Below are 18,645 nucleotides of genomic sequence, written 5' to 3'. Positions count from 1 at the left end.
AATAACTTGAAAAATATGTAGAAGGTTAATTATCCTTAATATATAAGAATGTGTGTAATCCATTAGGAAAATAGTAAGACCCTGCAGATAAATGAGCAAAGGAAAGTGGACATTTCACAATAACAGGAAATGCAAATAGTAGTAAAGTAGGATATATAAAGCCTTTATATTCAGTCTTACAAATAATAAAAAAGTAAAATAAATATTTGAGATACCACTTTCTCTTATCAACATAGTTAAGATTAGAAAATGAACATTAATTATGAAAGTGTTACAAGGGAGACACTTTTATACACAGCTGATAGCACTAATTTAGAAGTGACAAAATCAATATATATGAAGGCTTTAGAAGTTTCTATATCCTTCATCCTGGAATTTCTGCTTCTAAGCATACTCTTAATAGATAGCTGAATTCAAAAAAAGCTGAATGGGGATTAAAATCCATTAAAGTATTATTTATTGTCGTAAGTAATGATAGTATCATAAATAAAAATAATACCATAAATTGTTAAAGTATTTATTTATAACGACTAGAAATAGTCTAAATGTCCAGTAAAGGAGAATTATTTGGTAAATTATTATATGTCCCTAAAGCGAATTATTAGGTAACCTTTACAGTTTTATGTATGAAGTGTTAATAACACTCTGAAGGTGCTCATACTGGGGCTCAGTGAACCAGATGCTATATACTATATTGCATCTCAGCTGGATGGAAAGCTATGCAGGGATTAAAAGATTGGAAAGAGGTGTCAAAATGCTCAGCAGTTATCTCTGGGACTGTAACTGGTCTATGTTTTACAATAAGAAGCTAATTTTTTATAATTAAAAGTCATTGAAGAATATGAAACAAACTACTCAAAAGGAAACCAAAACACCTTTATTTACCTCCTTGGGGGTTTAAATGGGTTCCATATAGCCTCAGAAGAAATTTAGAAAATTGTCATTCTCAAATGAATATTGCCAACATCCAAACCAGATAAATTCAGCATAAGAAGAAATCTACTTTGTCCTCCAGTAATGATTCTTGGAACCAACTGGATACTTGCCAATTCTTCCCTTTCCTTTGGACTCTGAACCATTCTTAGGCAACACATCCTTCCACTCCTACCCCGCTCCACCCCTTGCATTTTTGTTCTAAATCACATAAACATGAATGTTTTGGTTTCAAAAGGAAGGCTTAAAAATGTACGTGTAAAATGTTCAGAAGTTATAAAAGTAGCTTCACAACATCATGCCCAACTTTGTTTTTATTGGAGGCTTTCACTGATACTGATGAATTTACCTTCATTTTGTTGGCCTAAAGGAGAAAGTACTGGTGGCGGCAGAATTATAATTGTTCTTATGTCTAAAATCTGTTGACTCAAAATTCAAAGAACTCAGAGCTATTAATGCATCTGTGTCATCACCAAGTTCACTGTAATTTCCTTTTTTCTCCCTTTTGACCTTGACTCTTTCAGTTTTTTTAAAGACTTTTTTTTATTTACACCATAGTGCTAAAAACATTATTACGAAAATAGCAAAATCCAGGGGTGAACTTTGACCCATACAGATATCCAAATCTAGCAAACCCTCCCCCCAGATACATGTAATCAGAGAGCATTTCTGTTAGAAGTGTTTTCATTGGTGGTGGTTTGTTTTTATTTCTTGAGTTGTGGTTTTGCAGTTCGACCTCTGGGTGTCTTTACTCATTTTTTTAAAAAATTAAATGTGATCTATCTTAACCCTTGTGCAACTGTATTCTGTGGGCTTATTTCCAGTTCTATTTCCAGGAATAAGCTAGAAAAACTGGATAAGGGGTAGTGATAAAGTGTAAATGTCTCAGTGAAATATTCTAAGCTCTTGCCTGGTTTGAATAATACTAATTGGCCTCCACACCATCTTTAGGAATTAAGGATCCAGTCCATATGTTATTGTAATGTTTCACAGAGTTATCTCAGAAATAACACTTTTTCCTCAATAAGAATTTTATAACAATTTCTGACCACATTTCATGAGCGTGAAAACTAATTCCTCTGTAAGTTGTGAGTTTTTGGAGTTTCATTAAATGTAATTCTCAGAAATTGAACTGTGTCCAGATCTGAATTCAAATTAAGGAGTTAAGAAGAAATTTCCTCTTTAGCCTATGACACATTTACTTTCACAGACCTTATTGAAAGCTCACTAGATTAGGCTAATTTAGGGAGGTTCTGAGTGGTAGAAAAATCTGAATACTAGGTCTGTTTATTCCCTCTAATAACTAGAACCACCCTTAATATAATAGATATTTTGTTTTTCTCAGTAAATAAGTTTTTGCCTGGAATTACTGTCAGGAAACAATCTAAGCATTTCTAGTGCTTCTGTTTGTTCTGTGAATCTGTTGCTCTGTCAAACTGATGTTCCCAGCATTTCCTGGGGTAAACATTCCCTGTCCGGTCCCACTTATGCTCTGAGAAGCTCTGATGTCCTCTGATGTTGGAGGGAAGAGGACCAGGGAGTGCTCAAAGGATAGCAGAAGAGATGGGAGTACCAGAACAAGGCCCACTTGTGGTTAAGAATCTCACCTGTATTTGGTAGGAATCTCTCTGGGTCAGAGATGCTTTCCTTTTATAAATTAAAAGACCTTAATAGACCTGCTACGTGACAGTATAGTTGAGAAGAAACAGGATAGTTTAGAAGAGGAGAAAACTTAGTGAACCCCAACCTTCATGCAGTTGAGAAGTATAGTCCCCACAGAGAAGGAAGGGAAATAATCTTTACCTAGGCAGTCAGAGGCTGTCCAAGGAGCATCGCATGATCTGGATCCTGACATGTGTTTACCAGGGAGAGAAGAGCTGGAAGAGGCACTCTATTTAGAGAGAATAGAGTATGGAAAGGCGTGAGGAAAGTGTGGCTCGGGGGAGAGTGTGAGGGCTGCAAGTGTGGCTGAAGCTGAAAGTAGAAGGGTAGGAAAAGGTTTGCAAAGGAAGGTTGAGGTCATATCAGAGGGCTTGGTTTTTTAAGACAAGGAATGTGTAGCTTAATAGACAGTGGTAAGCCATTGGGGGGTGTGGTGGCTAACTCCTATAATCCTAGCATTCTGGGAGGTTGAGGCAGGATTGTTTGTACTCAGAAGTTTGAGACCAGCGTGAACAGGAGTGAGAACCATCTGTACTAAAAATAGAAAAATTAGCTCAGTGTTGTGGTGGGCACCTGTAGTCCCAGCTACTCCAGAGGATGAGGCAAGAGGATGGCTTGAACTCAGGAGCTTGAGGTTGCTGTGAGCTAGGCTAACTCCATGGCACTCTAGCCTGAGCAACAGAGTGGGACTCTGTCTCAAAAAAACCAACAAAAAAAGAAAGTGGGAAGCCCCTGCCAGTGGTAGAGTCAGCCTGGGCTATAATGATTTGTATTTTAGATAAGTGATTCAGTGACAACACAAAAAGTGGGCTGGATGATTGAAAGGACACCTCCTTGGGAGGCTGTTTCTGGAATACTTCCATAGCTTCGGGAACTAAGTGGTGGGAGAGGAGGTCATTAGCTAAAATATGGACAGACAGGGAAGAGGGGCAGATTTAGGAAGTCAGGCCACACAGTAGAGTCGGCCTGTGGAGTTTAAAGTGCCTGAAGTATTCCTGATGCAAATGCTTGGGATGTATTGGAAAGGGGGATTTGCACCTGAAGAGACAGAGGGAAGGGCGAGAGGGATAGAGCCCCCCCTCCCCAGCCCACATGTATTGAGAAGCAGGTGGAGATGAGTTCCTTGAGGAGTAACTGCATCTCGTCCAGAGGCTCTGCTAATGCAGGTGTCTGCTCTGAGGTCCTGCCTTGTTCTGCTGCACCAGGGTCTCCCCTCCCCCTGCATCTTCCTCTTGCTTTTCTGTAACATGTACACACCTTCACAAACACTTCTGCTCTTAGGTGGGATCAGCAGACTTTTTCTGTGAAGGGCCAATAATAAATGTCTTAGGCCTTGCTGGCTCCATACTCTTCCCATCACATATTCTCCCCCCTCCAACATTTAAAAGTGTAAAAATCATTATTCTTTTGAGGGCCAAGCATATATGGACATGGGGCTGAGTTAGGCCCATGGGCCATAGTTTGTGTCCCCCCATTGTAAGGGGGGGACACAAACTAGGAATCAGGAATTGATTCCATTTAAAAAAAACCAATGCTTGTCTTAGAGAATATTCACATCAAGAGAAAAGATCACTGTGGTAACTGAATGTGTTTGTTGTGCGGTAAATCTTACCCATGGGCTTCCAGGCCTTTTCTTCATAGGGATGCCTGCCCTTTGTCATTCTCTGGCCAACTCCATCATCCTGCAGACTACACCGATGTCATTTCCTTCTGAAAAGCATTCAGGACCTCCTGGTCCAAGTTGATGCCCTTTCTGAGTGCTCCCAGGGTGCCCTGTACTTCCTAGTCTTAGGCATTGCCTGGGTGCTCTCTGTATCTCTTACCAGGCTCTGAGCTCCGGGTGGGCAGGGAGCAGCTTCTGCACCGTGGTGTTCCCAGCACACAGCACATGGTAGAGTCTCATAGACTAAGGTGAAGGGAGAGTGGGCGAGGAGTACCGTGGGTAAGGCAGGGATGCCAGGGCCGGTCAGACCTAGTTCAGGTCATAGCTCTAAGATTTACCAGTCACCTGGCTTTGGACAAGTTATCTAACCTTTCTGTGCTGCTGCATCCGTACACTGAGGATGACAGTCCCTTGTACAGGAGCTGTAGCAGTTGAATAAAGCATGGGGCTTGTAGCCTAGTGTTGCACTTTAGCTCTTACTATTGTAATATTATTGTGCTAGTGATGGTTATTACCACTACCACCATTATTTGCCATGTCTCGGTAACTGCTACCTATTCTAGTCTGATTACGTGTAGGGGTGGAGAGAACTCTAGAGTCAAACGGCCTGAGTTCCGCTTTCAGTTATTCCCTTTACCGGCTTGTGTGGTTCTATACCGGGCAGGTTTCTTAACCTCTCTGTGTCTCCAATAGTCATACCTAAACTCAAAGAGTTGTTACAAAGATTAAATGAGAAAATTAATGTAAAGCATTAAGAATAGTGGCTGGTACCTAGTAATATCAATTAAGTGTTAATTATTATCTTAGTTAATGAAGTCTGACTTTGATCTTAGCTGTTAATTTTGTTCTTTCCTATGTTCACTCAATCCTATGATAGAAAGTTTGTGAGCATCTTCTGTGTGCCAGATCCTCAGACTTGCGACTATTCAAATGAATTACTCTTTCTTGGCTCAAAACAATGCAATTTATATAAAAATCCTGGAGTATCTTCTTGGCTCCCTGCATTGTCATGATGGACTGAATGACCTCAGCATATAATCTGTGGTTTGCTGTTCTTGGGTGGCACCATCCTCCCCATACACCTCTGTCTGATAGACTAAGCCTCTTGGCATTGCTGGTTTCCCATCTCCCAACATAAACAGGTGGAAATGCCAGCCCAGACATAGCCCAGCTCAGAGAGCCGTTACAATGAGGTCACGGATGAGAAATGAGCACAGAAACAAGGGGTTTTTAAACATCTCCGCTGCTATTGTCATGTAAATAAATGTCTTGAGTCTGTTGCTGAGAGTCAGACTTCATGATTACATTAGTTTTAACTCTAATTCCAGGTAGTGAGTATTCTTTTTATTTTCACTAGTTACTTTCTCTTTTCTACGTTGTAGTAATCATGTATGAAGTTCATGATACCACTCAGCAAGCCTGTAGATGCAATTTCATTTTTTTAGTTCATCACCAACAAATTTGGCCAAATAGCATTTTAAGCCTCAAAATTTATATATTTTATTTTTCTCTCTGACAGGGCAGACAGTTTACAGAAGAATCAAGATCTGGAATTTGAAAGAAATAGAGAAAGATTTGAATTTTTAAAGGTATGGGCAGCATTTGATTCTGCTGTTTGGTTTTCTGTATATGTGGGGCACAAGGCAGAGGTGCCAAGGAGACAGGCTGAGTAACCGTGCCGTACGTGTTCTTAGTGTTCTTTCCATTTCTAATTCTAGTGGGGTTCCCAGGCTTTCCACAACATGCGGATTATTCCCCCTGGCTCAGGAATCATCCACCAGGTGAATTTGGAATATTTGGCAAGAGTGGTGTTTGATCGGGATGGATATTACTATCCAGACAGCCTTGTGGGCACGGATTCGCACACTACCATGATTGATGGTTTGGGTATTCTTGGTTGGGGTAAGTTGTCTTCTGGGTTTCTGTGTCATCCCTGTATATGCTGTTTTCAGGCGTGTATCTTAAGTCACTTTGATGCCATTACATCCCAGTAGCCTGAATTTGCATGACCACAAGTATCAGAGAGGTACTTTTCCTTTTGTCTGTTTTATTCTCTGCTGTTTTTCAGTATCCAGAAAAGCACTTCATACTTAGGTGCTCCATGATTATGAACTGGAAGAAAGTATTTTTAGCATAAATGAAAATCACTGGGGTGTTTGTTATACTTGGGGACTCCTGAAGCCTACACTCCTTTGGGTATAGCACTGAGGGGATTTTTTTTTTTTTTTTTTTTGAGACAGAGTCTCAAGCTGTAGCCCTGGGAAGAGTGCTGTGACATCACAGCTCACAGCAACCTCAAACTCTTGCCTGAGCCTCCCAAGTAGCTGGGACTACTGGCACCCGCCACAACACCCAGCTATTTTTTGGTTGTAATTGTCTTTGTTTGGTGGGCCCAGGCTGGATTCGAACCAGCCAGCTCCAGTGTATGTGGCTGGTGCCCTACCTGCTTGAGCTACAGGCGCCAAGTCTTCACTGAGGGGATTTTGATACAAGTATTTGGGGGGATAACACTTTGAGAAACACTTGTTAAAAATTTTGTAGAAAGAAATACAGATAAAATAATTGCTCTTTATAGATACATAACATAACTCCATACCTGTTAAACATTATAGCTGGGTTTATTACCTATTAATGACACTGAGTTTGTATCTGAGAGCTACAGGGGAATAATGAAAGCATCACTCTGGTGTGCATTCCTTCCAGGTGTGGGGGGTATTGAAGCAGAAGCTGTCATGCTGGGTCAGCCAATCAGCATGGTGCTTCCCCAGGTGGTTGGCTACAAACTGATGGGAAAGCCCCACCCTCTGGTAACGTCCACAGACATCGTGCTCACCATTACCAAGGTAAGGGTGTCCTGCCTCTCCTGTGGTCTTTGAAAACCACACTGACAAACAGGGATGAAATACATATTAGAGGCTCCCTTGGTTTTTGTGTGCTCTAGAAATTCTGGGAAACTTACTACATTGATGATTTTAAAAGGAGATGAGATAAGGGGAGTGTTCTGTGTTTATGTTTAAACAATTTTTTCCTCTCATTTTTCCTTTTTTTCCCTTTTTTTTTCTTTTTTTATTTGCTTATTTCTTTTTCTTTCATTTTTAAAAAATTTCTTAATTTTTTTGTGGTTATGTTTAGATAATTTGTTCATTTTGCTCTCTGTTTCTGCATGGATCTTTTTCTTACATTTTTTTAAAATTATGAAATAGTTTAAATACACAGAAATTAAAATGACTTTCACAGACTTATCACCCAGATTTTTTTTTTTTTTTTTGAGACAGAGTCTCTTTGTCACCCTTAGTAGGGTGCTCTGGTGTCACAGCTCACAGCAACCTCAAACTCTTGGGTTTAAGTGATTCTCTTGTCTCAGCCTCCCAAGCAGCTGAGACTACAACTGCCCACCACAATGCCTGGCTGTTTTTTTGGATCCAGGCCAGGTTCCACCTTGCTTGCCTCAGTGTATGTGGCCGGCACCCTAACCACTGAGCTACAGGGGCTGAGCCTTATCACCCAGATTTAACAGATGAGAACATTTTGCCATATTTGCTTCAGAGCTCTCTCTATATATTTTTGAAGAAATATGTAATTTTTTTTTTTACTAAAGCTATGCTTCCCATTCCTAAGAATAGTCATCATCATCCTGAGGTTGTGAGAATCATTCCCATGCGTATGTTTATACTTTCACTATATTTTTCCACATGGTTCCTCTTTGTATATAAATAACAAATTAGTTTTACACATAGTATTTGACTTTTTTAATTCTCTTCTCTGTATTGTAAGTTAAATTATTATAACAGATTTTTCTCCAAGGTGTAAAATAAAAGTTTTGTTCTTTAGCTGGGAAATTATTGTCTTTTTTTTTTTTTTTTTTGTGATTTGCTTGTTTTGTAAAAAGGCCATTTTATTTTGAGACACTGCTAGAAAAACAATGTTTTTTTTATTACCACAAGCACAATTTTTTATGGTTTTATAGTTTGGAGGCTTAGGGTTTTTCGCACAGACACTGTATTGTTAAAGGCCAAAATAAGTTTCCCTTTGATTTAATCTTTGAAATTTGGAGTTGAATTTATTACAACAACACAGCTTATCACAAAGGCCTATGCACTCTTTTTAAAGATATGGAATAATATGGAATTTGCTCACAAAACTTGGCAGAATTCCCTATAACCCAAAGAGCCTATCTCTGTGGTTGTCTACAGCCAGTGAGACTGGCTTCATGCAGAGCTAAGTCAGTCACTGGAGTCTCACTCCTGGCTGGTGTCTTGTGTGGAAAAGATCTGGCAAGTCAGATATGGGGACCTTTGGGTTACATTTGGCTTGAACTTGCAGCTAGAATTTTATTCATATTCCTGTGAAAACAAGTCCTATTCTTACTATAGTGCAAATAATTAATTTAGGTTGAAAGAATTTATGAATAATATTTAGCACTTTTAGGCACTTGTAGTGGTCTCATTAGAAAGAGAAAGAGTGTTACTAATTTTGAAAAACTTTTCTTAGTGTTATTTGCATTTTTGGCATACTTTTTCTTTGTTTTTCTAAATAAGAACTATTTTGACATGATCTTAAATTTATGGGAGAGTCAGTATAAAGATAGTACAGGAATTTCTGTTATTTTTCTCCCAACTTCCCGTAATGTTAACATCTTATAAAAGATGTTATTTATAAGCATTTTTAATGGCACATTTATCTCAACTAAGAAGTTAACATTGGTATGGCACTCATAACTAAAGTACAGACTAAACTAGTTTTTTTCAGTAGTGTCCCTTTTACGTTCCAGGATATCATGTTGCCTTTAACTGGCATTGCTTTTTAAATTTCATTTTTTAAAGTAATCAAAAATACGTTGGACTAATTTATTGTTTGTGTTTATTCACAAGGCTATTTTATAAGAATTTCAAAATAGTATTCTGCCTTTTAAATGTAGGCTGTCAAATCTCAAGCTTTTCTGTTGTTTCTGCTACTCAGCACCTCCGCCAGGTTGGGGTAGTAGGCAAATTTGTTGAGTTCTTCGGGCCAGGAGTAGCCCAGTTATCCATTGCCGACCGAGCTACAATTGCTAACATGTGTCCCGAGTACGGAGCAACTGCTGCCTTCTTCCCAGTTGATGAAGTTAGTATCAGGTACCTGGAACAGACAGGTAAGTACATAAAGGACTGCGAAAGCTGAGGGCTCTTGGTGGAAGTTCCGTGGAACACTGAGAATCTGCCTTCTGCCCCTGCCCTGCAGAATGCAGTGGGTTAGAGTCACACTTTTTTTTCCTCTGTGGAGCCAAGGTAGAGCGTTGGGATTTAAGGAGGTATGATATAGAGATGGTAGATAGTGTGGCCAATAAAATGTTCTCAGGTGCTCTGGAAGCCTGGATACTTACTATGATATTTACTACTAGTTTTTTGACATTAAACAAGTAATCTTAGTACGAAATCTACTATCTTTGGGCTGCCTGCTGTGTACCAGGCACTCGGTATGCATTTGCTGTCATCCTCTTTACAGATGTGTGGGATACACTGATTAATTAGTTAATTAATAAGAGAGAAAACCGAGGATAAGAGAAATGTTGCCTTACCCAAGGCTCCCGCATAGTAGAGCCAGAATTCAAGCTACATGGCTCCAAAGAGGGCCATGGCTCCAGTGCCCTTTGGGTTGCCCAGAAGGTAAAATGAGAGACAGCATAGAACGGCATTTTAAAATGTTGACAGATCTTTAATTCTTTCTATATTTACTTAGACATTTGACTTTTAACTTTGAGAAAGCTGTTATTTTAGTGTCTCAAGTTTATTTTAGAAACATTAAAGTCATTCAGTCATCCATTTAACAAATTATCCATATCCAGTCCGGTTCCCAAAGATACAGCTGTGAACAGGATAGATAAAGTCCCTGCCCCCTGAGAACTTACATTCTGGTGAGGGAGAAAGGAACAAATATACACCTGCATAAGTGTGCCAATGCAGAAGAAAGCAAGGAGGCGGGTGAGAGTCCCTGAGAGTGCTTTTTATATTATAACGAGGTCAACAAAGGGCCCTTGAAAGTAAAATTTGAACAGATGTCTAAGAGAAGGGATAAGCCATAGGAAGGGTTACATACACATTTTATAGACTCTAAATCCGAGTCTTCTCCCATGGCCTGAGGAAACTCTATTGGAAATAGTAAAGATTATGATGAAGTTTATTTTTTAAAAAATGTTTTTATTAAATATAACAACATTAAAATTGATTAATATATCCTTGTGCCCCAAAGTATTTGAAATGAAAAAGATGTAGAGCTAAAAGAATAGAATGAGGCCAGGTGCAGTGTCACGCCTGTAATCCTAGCACTCTGGGAGACCAAGGCGGGTGGGTTGCCTGAGCTCACAGGTTCAAGACCAGCCTGAGCAAGAGCAAGACCCTGTCTCTAAGATTAGCTGGGCACTGTGGTGAGAACCTGTAGTCCCAGCTACTTAGGAGGCTGAGGCAAGAGAATCACTTAAGCCCAAGAGTTGGAGGTTGCTGTGAGCTACAATGCCACAGCACTCTACCAAGGGTGACAAATTGAGACTCTGTCTAAAAACAGAACAAATAAAAGAATAGAATAAATAGTTGAGGAAATTAGCCTAAATGTGGGAAGGGATGACACGCTGGTAAGGGCTAAAAAGCTGCAGAATAAATCCGAAGGGAAGATTAGGCTGCTAGAGATGGCCATTAAACTTTGTGATCTAGTGCCAGATTCGTAAAATCTATTAAATTGGAACAAGCATACTGCTTCAGAAGAGTATGGTCCTTTCTTATACACAATAAGGTATAGTGAAAAATTGGCTCCACAATAGGGCATGATAAATATATTAATGAAGCTCTTATACCTGTCTTATAATGGCTTCACAGTTTAAAAAAAGGAGACAAAAAATTCTAATCCACTGTGGGTCCAAAAATCACATGTTCAGTCTCACTTAACTGTCAGAGAAATGGATGGACTGCACATGCATTGAGCATATTTGGTATTATCTCTTAGACACCATGATCGTGATACAAATTAAACAGTAGAGGTTTCAGAGTCAGATTCCTGGTGATACAGCATTATGAGTTAAGACTTTGAGCTTTGGAGTCAAACTCAAGTCAGATCCTGGATCCGCCATTTTCTTGCTGTGTTCCAGGGAAAAATTACTTAATCTTCTTTAGCAATTATTTCCTCATCTATAAATGAGAATACCAATTGCACTTGTCTCACAGGGTCATGATAAAGGTTAGAGATTGAGATAATGTATTTAGAACATTTATACACAATGCAGGAGGCACACAGAAAGAGCTTAATGGTGTGGGGTGGGGTGGATTATTATTTTAAATATAAGAATGTGGAATGCTGAAAGTCTTTATGGGCAGTTGAAGGTAGAAGCATACGTGTGCTTTGACAGTTAGCTTAAGTATAAGATCATCATAATTAAGGACTGTAACCAAAAAGAGAGGGTGGCCAGGGAGGTGGTTCACACCTGTAGCCCTGGCACTTGGGGAAGGTGAAGTGAAAGGATTCCTTGGGGCCAGGAGTTTGAGGCTGCAGTGTTTGACTCCAGCCCAGACAACAGGGCTGTCTCAAATAAAAAACAAACCTAAAAAGCAAAAGGAGGGGGAATACTGTAGGTAGAAATAGAATCTTTTTCAAATACTACTTACTTTGTTAGGAACCGCACATCAGTTAGTGACCTCTCATAAAAAGCGGCATCAGCTAGGGAGTGAGACCGTTAGCCTGGAAGTTAAAATATCAACAGCTCTTGTGGGGGCTGTGTGAGGGAAACATACATAACCTACTTGTGTAATTTCTGTTGGATATATTAGTTTATAGTCTTTAATCAGGAAATATTAATATTTGTTACATGTTACTTCTTAACATGCCATTTAGGTCGTGATGAAAAAACAGTAAAGCACATTAAAAAATATCTCCAGACTGTCGGAATGTTTCGAGATTTCAATGACCCTTCTCAAGACCCAGACTTCGCCCAGGTATGAGAATGCCCTCCACACAACACTGTGTTTCTTCCTCCTGAGGCCTATGATTTTAGTTGTGTGAGTTTTTCCTTAGGGGGGAGGGGTACACTTGTAGGAAATAAGTCACTGCCAACTTTTGCAGGAGAACAGAATGTTAAAAGGCTGAAAAATTCAAAGGATAGGGAAATTGTAAACATACAAATTAGTCTGTAGTAGTATAACATCTTAACGTTCCTACTGGCCTAAACAGTGTGAGCTGAGCTTGTTCCCTCTTCTGAGCTACTGCTTCACACTCTTACGTGGAAGACCACTGAAAGATTTTACCAGAGGGACAAGCGCTGTTTAAAGGTTAAGCCCATCATTATTATAGATCTAGAAAGAAGAGAAGTTATAAACCTATCAGTTCTATTTATCCAGAGATTGACCTTAATCTTCTAGGATGCAAACTGAACCCACATATTTTTAGACAGCCAAGGTTGGAGGGTAAATTGGACCTGGGACTCTTGTTTTGTTACATACTATATCAGGGGAAGGAACTATTTAGTTAGACTAAGACCCATTTCCTGGCATTGATGACTTAATGGCTGCATCTCTCTCAAATCACCCTACAAGTATAATGGTTTATGCTTCACTTCAATAGAAAACCTATCTCAAGCCAACTTAGCAATAAAAAGCATACACAAACTGCTTTCTGAGGACAGACTGGTGGGAGACACTGGGCGGCACCTGCAGTGTCCACCTTGATCTTTCTGAGAGGCAGCAAGGCCTCCTTTCTCACTCTACCTAAGGGCTCATGTTGATCTTGGGAAACTGAACAACTTAAGTGTTAAGATAAACAGTGGCTTTTTTATTTTTGAATTTGGTAGTTTTGTTTAATTGTTTATTTCTATTGTGATATTTAAAATTCTTTGCATGCCTTCTCATTCCTCTTTATAGGTATAATGTGAATTATCTAATTTCTTTTGGGTGAACAGGTTGTGGAATTAGATTTAAAAACAGTGGTGCCTTGTTGCAGTGGACCCAAGAGGCCTCAGGACAAAGTTGCTGTGTCTGACATGAAAAAGGACTTTGAGAGCTGCCTCGGAGCCAAGGTAGGGGCCTGGAAGAATAAGTCCAACTCCTCTGACCCCACCCCGTGCCTTGTTTCTGTCCACTCAATGATGACTCTTTGCAGCCTGGTGCTGAATGTTCTCTACTCCATTCAGAAATTCTTAATGACACAGCCATTAGCTACAGGCCACACAGCTTAGAGCACATGACCTGTAAACACAACTCAACCCACCTTTCTCAGCCTATCTCGTTTTCACTTGACTCTGGCCACATTGTTTACTCTCCTTACCCAAGCTTTTCAGGCCACTCCCTGCCTGTCTCTTCCTCATTACATCATGTCCTAGTAAAAACTCACCTTTCCCCTGCAGCATGGCTTCAGAATCTCATAGCAGAAAGTCATCTTTCCCTTGTTTGAAACTTCTGGCCCTTGGTCTGAAACCCTCTTGATGGTGTTCCATATTCTTCAACTTACATTGTTGGTACTTTATTTGCAGTATGATTTCTCTTACCAGACTTTGTGTTTGAGAATAGCATTGTGTCTTAATCTCCTTGGTATCTCAAAGTACCTAGCATATTTTCTGCTACATAGTAAGTAGATTTTCACTTATCCAAATAAATCGATAAGAAGTACTATGGATTTTACCTGGTGAACACCAGCATTATACCAAATGTTTAGCTGTAGTTTGTATCACTATTTTTTCTTTTTCTCTTCTTTTTTTTTTTTTTTTTTTAGACAGAGTCTTACTCTGTTGCCCTGTGTAGAGGGGATTGACATAATAGCTCACAGCATCCTCAAAATCTTGGCTCGAGCAATCCTTTTGCCTTAGCCTCCCTAGTAGCTGGGACTACAGGCACCTGCCATAACAGCTGGCTATTTTTAGAGACCGGGTCTCTCTCTTGCTCAGGATGTTCTCAAACTCTTGAACTCGGGCAATCCATCCACCTTGGGCTTCCCAGGGTACTGGGATTACACATGCACGAGCCACTGCTCCCAGCCTCTGTACCTTGCATTATTGATCATGATTCACTGCTCAAAATGGTACTTTCCCTAAATTTCTATAAGGCTAAATCAGAAGCCTCAGTCAGTTTGTATCCATTGACCTTTAGAGTAAGGACATTTTGTTGTATTTAGACTATCTTTGAACTAAATTTAGCAGTTTCATTTTTGAGGTGGGAAGGAGATAATTGTTCAGAAATCATGACTGCATATTGTAAAGATATGAAAAAAGTAAAGACAAGTTTAATTCTTCTGTAGCATTTCAGAGTTTGCTGGCAGAAATATTTATGTTTTGTTAAAAATTGGCCCTTAAGACTGTGTGTGGGTGTGGTTGTTGACAACTGTAATCCTAGCACTCTAGAAGGCCAAGGCAGGTGGATTTCATGAGCTCCGGAGATTGAGACCAGCCTGAGCAAGACTGAGTCTCTACTAAATATAGAAAAACTAGCCTGGCATTGTGACAGGCACCAGTAATCCCCGCTACTTGGGAGACAAGGGGATCATTTGAGCCTAAGAGTTTGAGGTTGCTGTGCTCTGTGATGCCATGGCACCCTACCAAAAAAAAATAAAAATTGGCCTTTAAAATTATAGTTATTTGAGTACTCCTTCCAAAGTGAGAACTTTTGACCACATATATTTTTTCTATAGCAAGATGTATATATCTTAAATATTTTTTCTTCCTACATAATACATATTTTTTTCTTCTATAGCAAGGATTTAAAGGATTCCAAGTTGCTCCAGACCATCATAATGACCATAAGACTTTTATCTATAATAAGAGTGAATTCATCCTTACTCATGGTTCTGTGGTCATTGCTGCCATTACGAGCTGCACAAATACCAGCAACCCATCTGTGATGTTAGGAGCAGGTGAGTGCTTTTGACTCCATCCCATAGTCACATGGACATGGTGGTGGGACTCTCCCAAGACATCACCCAAGGTCTTAGCTGAGTTCCATGTGTAGTTAGTTTCATGAACCTTGTCTTTTCCAGAAACAGAGATCTATTGACCCAGATATATCTACACAGTAGATAGCGTCCAAAGCAAAGTAATTAATTAAAGTAGAATGCATAATGTGTAATAGTCTTTCTCTTGGGAATTAACACAGAAAATAAGTAGAAGAAAGCAAAGCAAGCTGAATTTCTAGTAAAGCCCTAGAATCTTGCATCAGATTATCATGTCATAGACTTTGTTCTCTGTCAACACCCTGAACAGCAGATCAGATTTTGATTTAGATGTGTTGGCAAGTGCATCTGAATTAGGGCATGGGGCAGTGGTGCACCTAACCTGTTATGCAATTCTGGTTAAGTAGTTAATATTTACATACAGGCTTCACTAATATTAAGTCTTTATAGGTTACAAGTTTTTAGCCATCCCCAGGAGCACTACTTATGTCTGTAGACAGCGTAAACAGTTCTTTTTTATGAAGCAGGCATGGAAATAAGGAAATCCCTCTTTGAGTCTTTCTGTTGTCACCTAAGCTTTCTTTGTCTGGAGCAAGCCAGTCTTCTTAGGACAAGTCACCAGCTTGTCTGTAGTTTTTAGTCCCTTTGTACTCCACCCCCACTTTTTTTCCTACTTCTGTGATACTTCCTGAGACAGCATCCAGTGTTCCAGGAACAGCCTGTGTCTCTGCCAAAATCCAATGGCCCAGGATGCTCCACTTCAAGAAATATCTGAAGACTAGATTTTGACTTCTCAGCTGACTATTCTTTGCCAACCAGTACACAATTGAAACATTATACTTTCAGAAAGGGACCCTCTCTAATTACGATTTCCATCCAGATCAAACATAATTAGAAAGATTACCTCTAAAAATTAAAACCCATTTTGCAATATATTTATAAGTGGTTTTTGGTTTATTGCTTTTTTATAAAAAGAAAATATATCTTTCTTGGAACTCTGAGTTTACTGTGTACGTGTGAATAACTTTGGGCCAGTGAGCTCTCTGTGCAGCGGCAGGAATGGTAGTAAGTGCTGTCATGAAAGGACTTTGTCAGGCTGTGGCAGGAAGTGCAGACTGAAAAATCAGGCTTGTTCCTACAGTGTCCCTGGCACCTAGCATAGGCAGCCACCCACACTTTGTGTTTGCCATTTCACAGGACTGTTAGCAAAGAAGGCTGTGGATGCTGGCCTGAATGTGAAGCCTTATATCAAAACTAGCCTGTCTCCTGGGAGTGGTGTGGTCACCTACTATCTTCGAGAAAGTGGAGTCATGCCTTATCTGTCTCAACTTGGGTGAGGGAGAATTTTCTTTCATACTGTTGCTTTGTTGCATTTTATTCATGTATATTGCTGTGTCACCATATAACATGTGTGCCCTTATCTGATGGTATCTAAGTGCATAATATTATATCAGATGGTAGATATAGATTTCACCCCTTACATTCCAACTAAACAGGGCCCTCTTTTGTTCAGTTGTTCATCATCCAAGGGCTCCCTCTAAGGGCAGAGCAAGGCTAAACTGAGCCTGTGCTCCGCTGTGGTGCTGCGCTCTCCTAAAGGAGAGGGGCATCTTTTCTCATTTGCACCAAGGTGTGAGATAACAGTGGCTCTGCAGCTAACAGTCTGCCTTTTGGTGTAAAAATAATTATTTACAATAACTAAAAGCATTCTAGTTCCTGAAGCAAATACATTTTGAAAAAATCTGTCCTTGGATGATTTTATCTTTGTTGGAACATCACAGAATGTACTTATATGAACTTAGATGGTATGGCCTACTGCACGCCGAGGCTATGTAGTATAGTCTATTGCTCCTAGCTGTAAACCTGTACAGCATGTTACTGCACAGAGTACTGTAGGCAGTTGTAACACAGTGCCATTTGTGTATCTAAACATATCTAAACATGGAAAGATAGAGTGAAAATATGGTATAAAAGATAAAAAAGAAATGGTACACCCACTTACCAGGAATGGAGCTTCCAGGACTGAAAGTTGCTCTGGGTGAGTCAGTGAGTAGTAAGTGAATGTGAAGGCCTAGGATGTTACTATACATCACTATAGACTTTATAACCACTATATAGGCTATTCTAAATTATACTATAAAATACACATTTTTTACTTTAGTAGTAAATTAACCTTAGCTTAACTTTTCTACTTGATAAATTTTTTGACTCATTTGCAATAACACTTAGCTCAAAACACAAACACATTGTACAGCTGTACCAAAGTATTTTCTTTATATCCTTATTCTTTTTTATTATTTGGAATTCATGGAGGGTACACTGATTGCATTTGTTAGGTAAAGTTCCTCTTATAATTGCGACCTGCCCCCAGGTTACTCGTTCCCCTACTCCCACCTTGCATTAGCTCATCTACTGCCTTCATATCAGAATTGAGTACATTGGATTCTTCTCCGTTCTGTGATGCTTTACTAAGACGAATATGTTTCAGCTCAATCCAGGTTAATACAAAAGATGTAAAGTCTCCATCTTTTTATTGGCTGCTGTGTTTATATCCTTATTCTTTTTTTTTTTTTTTTTTTTTTTTGAGACAGAGTCTCACTGTATCGCCCTCAGTAGAGTGCCATGGTGTCACAGTTCATAGCAATGTCAAACTCCTGGGCTTAAGCGATTCTTTTGCCTCAGCCTCCCAAGTAGCTGGGACCACAGGCGCCCGCCACAACACCAGGCTGTTTTTTGGTTGCAGTTGTCATTGCCCAGGCCGGATTCGAACCTGCCAGCCTTGGTGTATGTGGCTGGTGCCGTAACCACTGTGCTACGAGCACTGAGCCTATATCCTTATTCTATAAGCTTTTTTCTATTTTTAGAATCTTTAATTCTTTTTAAACTCTTTGGTTAAAACCTGAGATACACACTCACACATTAGCCTGCACCTAGGTCAGGATCATGAGTATCATCGTCTTCCACCTCCACATCTTGTCCCACTATGTGGTTTCCAGGGACACTAACACACATGCAGCTATCATTTCCTGTAATAATGATGAATATTCCTGAAGAACCTGCCTGAAGCTGTTGTGCAGTTAACTTTTTTTAAGTAACAAGGGTATACTCTAAACTAATAAAAAGTCATCATAGTGTGTCTATTTACAACAGCATACTGAGGTATGCAATGCATTGTAATTATAATACCTACAGTGTTACTAGGTGATAGCAACTTTTCAGCTCCATTATAATGAGACCAGTATCTACATGTGGACTGTCGTTGACCAAAATGTCTGCAGTGCCTGACTATATTAGTTGCCACATATAATTTCTCCAATTTTCATATTATTCTTAATGTGGATATCCTGCATTGTATTCACGTGTCTCATAGAATTCAAAGTTCCCTGGGATTATGTAATAATAGTGAAGAGAGACATTAAATAGCATATCTGGTTTCAACTTGTTAAAATTCTAGATCATGCAATTCAACTCCTTTCTGTAAGTAAAAACCA

The 18,645-nt window shown here is 39.5% G+C and overlaps 1 protein-coding gene across 4 annotated transcripts in view; it reads left to right on the top strand.

Moving 5' to 3' along the window:
- ACO1 (aconitase 1) overlaps nt 1–18,645 on the top strand; it is a 58,663-nt gene that overhangs the window by 26,660 nt on the left and 13,358 nt on the right. For all 4 annotated transcript variants that reach the window (XM_023519327.1, XM_012811689.2, XM_023519328.1 and 1 more), the window contains 8 exons: nt 5,778–5,847; nt 5,977–6,160; nt 6,962–7,101; nt 9,218–9,389; nt 12,116–12,216; nt 13,176–13,292; nt 14,959–15,118; nt 16,352–16,487. In XM_023519327.1, the coding sequence (XP_023375095.1) occupies nt 5,778–5,847; nt 5,977–6,160; nt 6,962–7,101; nt 9,218–9,389; nt 12,116–12,216; nt 13,176–13,292; nt 14,959–15,118; nt 16,352–16,487 (1,080 nt within the window). The remainder of the gene's footprint in view (nt 1–5,777; nt 5,848–5,976; nt 6,161–6,961; nt 7,102–9,217; nt 9,390–12,115; nt 12,217–13,175; nt 13,293–14,958; nt 15,119–16,351; nt 16,488–18,645) is intronic.

The sequence above is a fragment of the Otolemur garnettii genome, unplaced genomic scaffold, assembly GCF_000181295.1.
Source record: "Otolemur garnettii isolate 467f Iridium unplaced genomic scaffold, OtoGar3 scaffold00172, whole genome shotgun sequence".
In the NCBI taxonomy this organism is placed as follows: Eukaryota; Metazoa; Chordata; class Mammalia; order Primates; family Galagidae; genus Otolemur; species Otolemur garnettii.
Note: the sequence above shows the minus strand (reverse complement) of the source record. Positions and strands in the feature narration are given on the sequence as shown.